The sequence below is a fragment of the Hyperolius riggenbachi genome, chromosome 2, assembly GCF_040937935.1.
Source record: "Hyperolius riggenbachi isolate aHypRig1 chromosome 2, aHypRig1.pri, whole genome shotgun sequence".
In the NCBI taxonomy this organism is placed as follows: Eukaryota; Metazoa; Chordata; class Amphibia; order Anura; family Hyperoliidae; genus Hyperolius; species Hyperolius riggenbachi.
The window spans coordinates 332,876,902-332,889,251 of NC_090647.1; the positions used below are offsets into that span (position 1 = coordinate 332,876,902).

General features: G+C 45.9%; 1 protein-coding gene across 1 annotated transcript; it reads right to left on the reverse strand.

The window, feature by feature from the left end:
- Nucleotides 1-9,410: 9,410 nt before the first annotated feature.
- LOC137545032 (E3 SUMO-protein ligase ZBED1-like) lies at nucleotides 9,411-12,031 on the reverse strand. Its single transcript, XM_068266141.1, has 2 exons — nucleotides 11,627-12,031; nucleotides 9,411-11,075 (listed from the first exon to the last, which is right to left on the reverse strand). Exons 1-2 carry the CDS (start codon nucleotides 12,029-12,031, stop codon nucleotides 9,411-9,413), a joined length of 2,070 nt encoding a protein of 689 aa, XP_068122242.1.
- Nucleotides 12,032-12,350: the final 319 nt, after the last annotated feature.

Here is a 12,350-nt window from a genome sequence, read left to right on the forward strand (position 1 = left end):
CTTCCACGGTACTCTTGAATGCACTAGTCGCAAAAATGGAGAAGCACCCATGCAAGAAGATTTCAGTGTGCCTTAGCTCGTGGTCACAGTACCTAGTGACCCAATAGCAAAAAGATTCCACAGAGCTGGCACCACCAGATGAAGTAAAAATGCTCTCTATTCAAACGTCATTAACCTCCCTGGCGGTAAGCCCGTGCAGAGCACGGGCTATGCCGCCGGGAGGCACCGCTCAGGCCCCGCTGGGCCGATCTGCATAATTTGTTTTTTGCTACACGCAGCTAGTACTTTGCTAGCTGCATGTAGCATCCGATTGCCGCCGCTACCCGCCGATCCGCCGCTATTCCTTGCGCCGCGGCCGCCCCCCCCCCCCCGACCCCATGCGCTGCCTGGCCAATCAGTGCCAGGCAGCGCTGTGGGGTGGATGGGAGTCCCCTTTGACGTCACGACGTCGATGATGTCTGTGACGTCATCCCGCCCGTCGCCATGGCGACGGGGCAAGCCCTCCAGGAGATCCCGTTCTTTGAACGGGATCTCCTGATCTCCGATCGCTGGCGGCGATCGGAGGGGCTGGGGGGATGCCGCTGAGCAGCGGCTATCATGTAGCGAGACAAAGAAAAAAATTTAAAAAACACTATTTTGCTGCCCCCTGGCGGATTTTTTTAAACCGCCAGGAGGGTTAAAATGACATTCAGTCAGTAATCAAAGTGCAAAATAGTAGCAATGGCGACAGCCCGCGGTTTCGGACTTGACGTCCTTTGTCAAGCCAAAATGCTATCACTAACAGTGAAACACATCTCCTTTAAATAGTAATCAGTTACACAATCAACCAATGAGTTTAAAATCCCTTCAACCAATGGGAAAGCCAGACAGGGAGTGAGGACCATTTCAGTGGAAATTATTGATGCCAAAGACTGCAAAGCTCACAAATTTGGTCAATGAGTAATTAAGTAATTGTCTGTTACTGTTACAAAAAGTGGGCATAGCCAACACTAACCAAATACATACCCAGGCAATGCTGGGTCATCAGTGGGTGGAGGAAAATACAAATTTCACTGGGAAAATGTAAACTGCAGCCATTCTTACACTGTTAACAGTAGGGTTCTCAAACTTTGCACAGTTGGTCACTGGGTGACTGGGATTAATATTCATAAAAGAGGGTGGAGCCTACAAAAGCCAATCCAAATTAAATTATTGCTTTTCAACGGGAGTATTCAATTGCTGCCATTCTTGCACTGTTAAGGACACAAACTTAAAACCTGGTACAGTCGGTCATTGGGTGACTGGGGTTCAAATTCAGAAAAGAGGGTGGAGCCACAGCCAATCAGATTTGTTTCATTTCAGTGCAAATTATTGATGCCAAACAATGCAAAGCTCACACACTAGGTCATTGAGTCATTGTGTGTTAGGGTTAGAAAAGTGGGCGGAGCCAACACCAGCCAAATACATACCCGGGCAACTCCGGGAAATCAGCTAGTAATGATAATAATACCGTCCCATAACTGTTGTGGTATCTATTCATCTTTGAAACTGTTTTCTCATAGATTTCAGTATATTTGGTGAAAGTGTGCCAATAAATTTTCCACTTGCATACGCCTGTGCATAAATGTGTTTTCTCATGCTCAGAGACTTCAGTGCGTTTGGTGAAAATGTGTCTTTTCATACTTATATATGTAAGTGATGTTTCCCATTTGTGTGAAAATGGGACATTTTTATAAAATTAGGGGGAAACAAAAATGGTTATATTTGCTAATCACTAAAATACATGCAACAAATGGAATAATTAACCACTTCCCGACCGCCTAACGCACAGGGGCGGCCGGGAAGTGGAGCCCGCAAGGACCAGCTCACCCACAGAGGCGGCGGTCCTTGTAAGGGCATGGGCGGAGCGATCGCGTCATCCGTGACGCGATCCTCCGCCGGCGCCTGTCACCGCTCACCCGCCGCAACATCCCGCCGGCAATGCGGAAGCGCCGGCGGGATGTTAACCCCGCAATCGCCGCATACAAAGTGTATAATACACCAGGGACCACCAGGGCAGGCTGCAGCCACTCTATGTCGCACCCAAGCACACTGATTTCTCCCTCCCCTGCCCCAGATCGCCAACAGCATCCCTCAGACCCCCCCCTGCCCACCCCCCAGACCCCTGTTTGCACCCAATCACCCCCCTAATCACACATCAATCACTCCCTGTCACTATCTGTCAACACTATTTTTTTTTATCCCCCCCCCTGCCCCCTGCCCCCTCCTGATCACCCCCCACCCCTCAGATTCTCCCCAGACCCCCCCCCCCGCTGTGTACTGTATGCATCTATCCCCCTGATCACCTGTCAATCACTTGTCAATCACCCATCAATCACCCATCAATCACCCCCTGTCACTGCCACCCATCAATCAGCCTCTAACCTGCCCCTTGCGGGCAATCTGATCACCCACCCACACCAATAGATCGCCCGCAGATCCGGCGTCAGATCACCTCCCAAGTGCAGTGTTTACATCTGTTATCTACCCTAAACACCCACTAATTACCCATCAATCACCCATCAATCACCCCCTATCACCACCTGTCACTGTTACCCATCAGATCAGACCCTAATCTGCCCCTTGCGGGCACCCAATCACCCGCCCACACGCTCAGATTGCCCTCAGACCCCCCTTATCAATTCGCCAGTGCAATATTTACATCTGTGCTTCCCTGTAATAACCCACTGATCACCTGTCAATCACCCATCAATCACCCCCTGTCACTGCCACCCATCAATCACCCCCTGGCACTGCCACCCATCAATCTGCCTCTAACCTGCCCCTTGCGGGCAATCTGATCACCCACCCACACCAATAGATCGCCCGCAGATCCGACGTCAGATCACCTCCCAAGTGCAGTGTTTACATCTGTTATCTACCCTAAACACCCACTAATTACCCATCAATCACCCCCTATCACCACCTGTCACTGTTACCCATCAGATCAGACCCTAATCTGCCCCTTGCGGGCACCCAATCACCCGCCTAGACGCTCACTTTGCCCTCAGACCCCCCTTATCAATTCGCCAGTGCAATATTTACATCTGTGCTTCCCTGTAATAACCCACTGATCACCTGTCAATCACCCATCAATCACCCCCTGTCACTGCCACCCATCAATCACCCCCTGGCACTGCCACCCATCAATCTGCCCCTTGCGGGCAATCTGATCACCCACCCACACCAATAGATCGCCCGCAGATCCGACGTCAGATCACCTCCCAAGTGCAGTGTTTACATCTGTTATCTACCCTAAACACCCACTAATTACCCATCAATCACCCACTATCACCACCTGTCACTGTTACCCATCAGATCAGACCCTAATCTGCCCCTTGCGGGCACCCAATCACCTGCCTAAACGCTCAGATTGCCCTCAGACCCCCCTTATCAATTCGCCAGTGCAATATTTACATCTGTGCTTCCCTGTAATAACCCACTGATCACCTGTCAATCACCCATCAATCACCCCCTGTCACTGCCACCCATCAATCACCCCCTGGCACTGCCACCCATCAATCTGCCTCTAACCTGCCCCTTGCGGGCAATCTGATCACCCACCCACACCAATAGATCGCCCGCAGATCCGACGTCAGATCACCTCCCAAGTGCAGTGTTTACATCTGTTATCTACCCTAAACACCCACTAATTACCCATCAATCACCCCCTATCACCACCTGTCACTGTTACCCATCAGATCAGACCCTAATCTGCCCCTTGCGGGCACCCAATCACCCGCCTAGACGCTCACTTTGCCCTCAGACCCCCCTTATCAATTCGCCAGTGCAATATTTACATCTGTGCTTCCCTGTAATAACCCACTGATCACCTGTCAATCACCCATCAATCACCCCCTGTCACTGCCACCCATCAATCACCCCCTGGCACTGCCACCCATCAATCTGCCCCTTGCGGGCAATCTGATCACCCACCCACACCAATAGATCGCCCGCAGATCCGACGTCAGATCACCTCCCAAGTGCAGTGTTTACATCTGTTATCTACCCTAAACACCCACTAATTACCCATCAATCACCCACTATCACCACCTGTCACTGTTACCCATCAGATCAGACCCTAATCTGCCCCTTGCGGGCACCCAATCACCTGCCTAAACGCTCAGATTGCCCTCAGACCCCCCTTATCAATTCGCCAGTGCAATATTTACATCTGTGCTTCCCTGTAATAACCCACTGATCACCTGTCAATCACCCATCAATCACCCCCTGTCACTGCCACCCATCAATCACCCCCTGGCACTGCCACCCATCAATCTGCCTCTAACCTGCCCCTTGCGGGCAATCTGATCACCCACCCACACCATTAGATCGCCCGCAGATCCGACGTCAGATCACCTCCCAAGTGCAGTGTTTACATCTGTTATCTACCCTAAACACCCACTAATTACCCATCAATCACCCCCTATCACCACCTGTCACTGTTACCCATCAGATCAGACCCTAATCTGCCCCTTGCGGGCACCCAATCACCCGCCTACACGCTCAGATTGCCCTCAGACCCCCCCCCTTATCAATTCGCCAGTGCATTCATTACATCTCTTCTTCCCTGTAATAACCCACTGATCACCTGTCAATCACCTGTCAATCACCTATCAATCACCCCCTGTCACTGCCACCCATCAATCACCCCCTGGCACTGCCACCCATCAATCACCCCCTGTCACTGCCACTTATCAATCAGCCCCTAACCTGCCCCTTGTGGGCAATCTGATCACCCACCCACACCAATAGTTTGCCCGCAGATCCGACGTCAGATCACAGATCTACCCTAAACACCCACTAATTACCCATCAATCACCCCCTATCACCCCCTGTCACTGCTACCTATCAGATTAGACCCCTATCTGCCCCTAGGGCACTCAATCACCCGCCCACACCCTCAGAATGCCCTCAGGCCCCAGCCCTGATCACCTCGCCAGTGCATTGCTTGCATCTATTCCCCCCTCTAATCACACCTTGAGACACCCATCAATCACCTCCTGTCACCCCCTAGCACACCTACCCATCAGATCAGGCCCTAATTTGCCCCGTGTGGGCTCCTGATCACTCGGCCAAACCCTCAGATTCCCCTCAGACCCCTTTCTGATCACCTCCCCAGTGCATTGATTGCATCTATTTTCCCCTCTAACCACCCCCTGAGACACCCATCAATCACCTCCTGTCACCCCCCCTAGCACTCCTATCCATCAGATCAGGCCCAATACAACCTGTCATCTAAAAGGCCACCCTGCATATGACCGGTTCCACAAAATTCGCCCCCTCATAGACCACCTGTCATCAAAATTTGCAGATGCTTATACCCCTGAACAGTCATTTTTAGACATCTGGTTTCCAGACTACTCACGGTTTTGGGCCCGTAAAATGCCAGGGTGGTATAGGAACCCCACAAACTGACCCCATTTTATAAAAAAGACACCCCAATGTATTCTGTTAGGTGTATGACGAGTTCATAGAAGATTTTATTTTTTGTCAAAAGTTAGCGGAAATTGATTTTTGTTTCTTTTCACAAAGTGTCATTTTTCACTAACTTGTGACAAAAAATAAAATCTTCTATGAACTCGCCATACACCTAACTGAATACCTTGGGGTGTCTTCTTTCTAAAATGGGGTCACTTGTGGGGTTCCTATACTGCCCTGGCATTTTAGGGGCCCTAAACCGGGAGGAGTAGTCTAGAAAACAAATGCCTCAAAATGATTAGGACGTTGGGCCCCTTAGAGCACCTAGGCTGCAAAAAAGTGTCACACATGTGGTATCGCCGTACTCAGGAGAAGTAGTATAATGTGTTTTGGGGTGTAGAGGCACTTTTTTGCAGCCTAACTGCGGTAAGGGGCCCAAAGTCCAATGAGTACCTTTAGGATTTCACAGGTCATTTTTGTTTCAAGACTACTCCTCACGGTTTAGGGCCCCTAAAATGCCAGGGCAGTATAGGAACCCCACTAATGACCCCATTTTAGAAAGAAGACACCCCAAGGTATTCCGTTAGGAGTATGGTGAGTTCATAGAAGTTTTTAATCTTTTTGTCACAAGTTAGCGGAAATTGATTTTAATTGTTTTTTTTTCACAAAGTGTCATTTTCCGCTAACTTGTGACAAAAAATAAAATCTTCTATGAACTCACCGTACTACTAACGGAATACCTTGAGGTGTCTTCTTTCTAAAACGGGGTCATTTGTGGGGTTCCTATACTGTCCTGGCATTTTAGGGGCCCTAAACCGTGAGGAGCAGTCTTGAAACCAAATGTCGCAAAATGACCTGTGAAATCCTAAAGGTACTCATTGGACTTTGGGCCCCTTAGCGTACTTAGGGTGTAAAAAAGTGCCACATATGTGGTACCGCCGTACTCAGGAGAAGTAGTATAATGTGTTTTGGGGTGTATTTTTACACATACCCATGCTGGGTGGGAGAAATATCTCTGTAAATGGACAATTGTGTGTAAAAAATTTTTTGTCATTTACAGAGATATTTCTCCCACCCAGCATCGGTATGTGTAAAAATACACCCCAAAACACATTATACTACTTCTCCTGAGTACGGCAATACCACATGTGTGGCACTTTTTTGCAGCCTAACTGCACTAAGGGGCCCAAAGTTCAATGAGCACCTTTAGGCTTTACAGGGGTGCTTACAAATTAGCACCCCCCAAAATGCGAGGACAGTAAACACACCCCACAAATGACCCCATTTTGGAAAGTAGACACTTCAAGGTATTCAGAGAGGGGCATGGTGAGTCCGTGGCAGATTTCATTTTTTTTTTTTTTACTTGTGACAAAAATTAATATCTTCTATGAACTCACTATGCCTCTCAGTGAATACTTTGGGATGTCTTCTTTCCAAAATGGGGTCATTTGGGGGGTATTTATACTATCCTGGAATTCTAGCCCCTCATGAAACATGACAGGGGGTCAGAAAAGTCATAGATGCTTGAAAATGGGAAAATTCACTTTTTGCACCATAGTTTGTAAACGCTATAACTTTTACCCAAACCAATAAATATACACTGAATGGGTTTTTTTTTATCAAAAACATGTTTGTCCACATTTTTCGCGCTACATGTATACAGAAATTTTACTTTCTTTGAAAAATGTCAGCACAGAAAGTTAAAAAAATCATTTTTTTGCCAAAATTCATGTCTTTTTTGATGAATATAATAAAAAGTAAAAATCGCAGGAGCAATCAAATAGCACCAAAAGAAAGCTTTATTAGTGACAAGAAAAGGAGCCAAAATTCATTTAGGTGGTAGGTTGTATGAGCGAGCAATAAACCGTGAAAACTGCAGTGGTCTGAATGGAAAAAAAGTGGCCGGTCCTTAAGGGGGGTAAAGCCCACGGTCCTCAAGTGGTTAAAGTGGAACTTTAACCAAGGTTTGAACTTCATCCTATTCAGTAGCTGATATCCCCTTTCCAATGAGAAATCTTTTCCTTTTCTCAAATAGAGCAACAGGGGGGTCGGTATGGCTGATATTGAGGTGAAACCTCTCCCACAATGGGATGTCATGACTAGGGTTGCAACGGTATGAAAATTGACGGTATGATAACCGTCAAAAAAAATACCGCGGTATGACGGTATCACGGTATACGGTATTGTACAATTATTCTCATTACAAATACCCTTATAAAAATCAGACAGTCAAATTTAAACAAACTCTTCTTTATTAAACCCTTAAGGGTTAGTGTCTGACCTCCTGTCATGCTTGAAACCAACAATACAAAAAGTAAAGGTCAATCCAAAATTCACAACAGAGCAATTTGCTATTTTGCTGGCTGTCATTCTTAAAGTGGACCTGAACTCTTGCATAGGACTGAAAAAACACATAGATAAATGCACCCTGTATGTATTTAGAGAGTTTAGCCTGTTTAATTCCCCCTCATTTGTGTCTAATGATGATTAAACTCTAATAATCACAAGTTGTAATCTGATCTCTCCCCTGTGTGTCACATGACTGCCTATGGCAAAGAGAGGGCACTAGGGCAGAGGCAGATAATAAGGCCATTTGAAAATGAGAAAGTACAGTATGTTATGTCTATCTGCTAAACTGTGCAGATTTATTTTAGGAATTGTATCAGGTTCAGGTATAACAAGGAAATGTTTTTTTAAAGGTTATCATGCTGTTGCATATCTTTTGGAGCACAGAGGAGAACGTTCTTCTGAGTTCAGTTCCACTTTAATTGGTTCTCAATCTTAACTTTTATTAACGTGTAATAAATTGCATGCCATGCATTGTATTATATTACAGCCAGAACCTGTCCTGAAGTCTTGTTGTGCACCATGCAATTTCCCATCAGACAGATGGGTCGACCTATAACTAGATAATTTCAGACAGATCCAATCAGATCTCCGATCGTATTCCTGAGCGATTTTCTGATCACTTAGATGATCAATGCAAATCAAACAGAAAAACGATCGGAAATCAGATCAGACCTGTCGGAAATTATCCAATTCGACCCATCTAGCTGACATGAAATTGCATGGAAAACACCAAAAATACAATAATTAAAGGTCAATCCAATTGCCAACAGAGCAAGAGCAGAGCTGAGGGTAAATCTTCCCATGGAGAGTGACCCTTCCAACAGATCATGAGATTAACTAAAGTTCAATCCAAAATTGCAAACAACAGTTACAGGGCTAAATGACACTTTATGCCTGGCTGACCCTGGGCTGGGTACCAGACTGACTGGTACTATTCAATGGGTAGTACACACACTATTACACACTAAAATGTGCACTGCAATTTCTCATCAGACAGATAGGTCGACCGATACTAGATAATTTCAGACAGATCCGATCGGATCTCCGATCATTTTCCTGATTGATTTTCTGACCACTTAGATGATCAATGCAAATCAATCAGAAAAACGATCGGAAATCAGATCAGACCTGTCGGAAATTATCCAATTCGACCCATCTATCTGACATGAAATTGCATGGAAACTTCCTGAGCATGCCCTAATCCATGGAAAACATCAGCAATACGATAAGTGAAGGTCAATTCAAAATTGCCAACAACAGTAAGTAAGTACACAGAGTCACTCACAGACACTTTATGCCAGGCCCTGGGCTGAGTACCAGTACCACCACCACCAGACTGGTATTCAATGAGTATATTACAGTCACTAAAGTTGTGCACCATGCAATTTCCCATCAGACAGATGGGTCGACCTATACTAGATAATTTCAGACAGATCCGATCGGATCTCCGATCGTTTTCCTGATTGATTTTCTGACCACTTAGATGATCAATGCAAATCAATCAGAAAAACGATCGGAAATCAGATCAGACCTGTCGGAAATTATCCAATTCGACCCATCTATCTGACATGAAATTCACATTCACAATTCATCATGAGAGTCGGAGATTAACATGTATTTGTTTAGGCCAGGTTATGGTGAAGAAATGTAAGCATGTTGAGAGTTTCAGGGCTCATCCTTGACCACTGAGGAGACAGGATATGTCCGCTGGTACTAAAGAATCTCTCTGAAGGCACGCTTGTTGCAGGTATGCAGAGATACTTTCTTGCCACATTTGCCAGACGAGGCATTTCTTGCCTATGCATTTTCCACCAAGAAAGAGGGTCAGCGTCACTGCTGATAGTAGGAAGAGATATGTACATGGACACTTCGGACAGCACTTTTTCATGAATGTTTTCATTTCCTAATGTTGCCTTGTTCTGCCGGGATGATGTGATTCGCTGTAGCAACCCAGATAGACCCTTCTCTTTCTTAGTGGTGGTGGTGGTACTGGTACTACTGGTAGTGCTACGGCTTTCTGTTCCCTCTGCTCCTTCATTTACTGGAGTGGATTCTTCTAGTGAGTGTGACATTGGTGCAAGATTCTCAGCTTCTTCAATACATGCCTCAACTGTGTCATCCAGGTTTTTACAAAAGCTTCTCTTAAATCGCGGATCTAGTAAGCAGGAGATGTGCAACACACGTTGCATTGACTCTGTGTATCTTCCTTCTAGCAAGTCTTCCCTCATTATAGTCTTCATCTGTGAGGTAAGTATGCTGTCTTCAGTTTGCTCCTTAAGGATTTCATTGCCAATGTGCTCAAGTATTGGTGTGAGTGAGGACAGTGTGACCCGTTTCTCAGAGGCAAGGGCATCAGTGAGCTCATGAAGTGGTTGAAGAATCTTGTTGACATTCTCAAGAGTGGCAATGTCGCTGTCTTTTGGCATGAGGTGCCATGTACCTCGGTCAATGGCCAGCACTGCGCAGACAGCCTGTTGCTGTTCCAGGAACCTGGAGATCATCTCAAATGTAGATCCCCACCTTGTTACCACATCATGGATTAGGGCATGCTCAGGAAGTTCCAGGTCTGACTGTTTCTTTTTTAAATCTCTTTTCTTTTTCCAACTCCTAGAAAAAGCCTGTACTAAATGTCGGCAGGCTCTGACAGCTGATTCTACCCTTTGCATTTTCAAGACTTTGTTAATGGCCAAATTTAAATTAAGTCCAAAACATGTGAGCCAAAAACAAGGGAACTCTATCATATTTGACGCGTTGTCTGTAGTAATTCCACACAGGCTTTCCTTTGGAAGATTCCAATCTTGGAGAATGTTGTCAAACATTTCAGAGATGTGTTCTGCAGTGTGGTCTTCTGGAAAAAAGAGAGTTTCCAAGCAATGACATATCAGTTTCCAATCTGAAGAGAGGTAGTGGACTGTAAAACTAATGAATGGTTCCCCTCCTCCGCTGCTACTGGTCCACAGGTCTGTGGTGACTGCATACCACATAGCTTCCTTCAGCTGTTGTTCAACACTGGATCTCACTTCTTTGTACATGCGAGGTATTTCATTACTGGAAAAGTATGTTCTTGATGGCACCTTGTACAGTGGGATGGCCTTTTTCATCAGGTGTAGAAAGCCAGGTTTTTCCACTAATCTTAAGGGCATCATGTCCTTGGCAATGAAGTATGCCACAGCACGGTTCAAATCTTTGGCTTGTTTAGACTTGGGGTCTAATTTTGTTCCCTTTATAAATGACTGCATGACAGTTGGTTGAACAGTGCTGGAATATTCAGTTTTCTTAGCTTCATCCTACAGAAAGAAGAAACAATTACCACAAAATCACTCACTAAAATATGTATATATAATTTACATTTAAAGTAAAGCAGAGACAAAGCATCCTCATGTTTTTTACCATATTAGTAGGAAGTTGGAACATTAGAGAAAACACCTACCCTGGCCTGCTCTCTGTTTCATTATTTACTGTTCATTCAGATTGCTTCTTATCAGCCCATGAGCCCCGATAAAATCCCAGACTGAGCATTCAGTCTGGCTTTGCTATAATGACTCAGGCACAGGCAGATAATGATTCATGAGCAGCAAATCTCGGGGATTTTATCAGGGCTGGTAAGAAGCAAGCTGACAGTAAATAATGAAACAGAGAGCAGGTCAGGGTGTTTTCTGTAATAATGTTGCAACTTTTCCACTGATATATGTTAAAAAAACGTAAAATACATGAGGGTGCTTCGTCTCTGGTTGCACAGGCATGCACAGGCCTATGAGTTAAAGTACACAGCAATAATGCAGCATTGATAAAAAATTAGGCAGTGAGGAAATTGAAATGGGAATGGATGGATACATACCTTGCTATGTTGTAGAGAGTGAGACACAGAGGGATGGTGTTCTCGGAGATGAGCAAACATGTTCGAGGTGTTTCCTCCTTTGGCAGCCACTTTTCGCCCACAATTGCGACATACTGGAAATCCGTCCTCCATGACAAAGCCACGGTCGTTTTTGGGATATCCAAAATGTTCCCATGCTGCAGATTTGACTTTTTTATTTGGTGGATGGAGCAGGATTCTTTCTGCCGTTTGCTGTGGCTCTGTTGCCTGCATGCTTTTGTGTAGCTCAATTTCCACTTCCTGCATATTACTTCTTCTGTGCATCTTAGGATCAGCATCCTGCATATTTCTTGACTCAGCTGGCTGCATCTCTGCTGCCTCAGCCTGCATGATCTGTGGCTGGTGGAAATCCTCCTCAGGTAGCATTCTGCAGTGCAATTCTCTTTTACAACTAGCTTATTGGTGGCAGTGGCAGTGGCACGAGGACTGGGAGAGATCAAATTACAACTTGTGATCAGACGAGCTTATGCACAGCACAGGTAGTCAGACACATTGGGGATCAAATGACTTGCTTGCACTCACACAGGCTAAACTCTCTAAATACATGCAGCAGGTGCACCGTGCAGCCAGGGTCTGCTTTCCTAGCTGGCTCAGGCTGGCAGTGGCAGGCAGGCCCAGGCCCCAGAGTCAGACACAGTGGGGGAGGCTCTCAGGCGGCAGGCCATGAGGTCAGGTGGGGCTGGAA

Bases quoted from the DNA above. Each gene is read 5' to 3' on its own strand.
- LOC137545032 (XM_068266141.1), bottom strand. From the start codon at position 12,031: ATGCTACCTGAGGAGGATTTCCACCAGCCACAGATCATGCAGGCTGAG. The intron at 11,076-11,626 runs GTATGTATCCAT...TTCTTTCTGTAG, and splicing joins ACTCTCTACAACATAGCAAG to GATGAAGCTAAGAAAACTGA.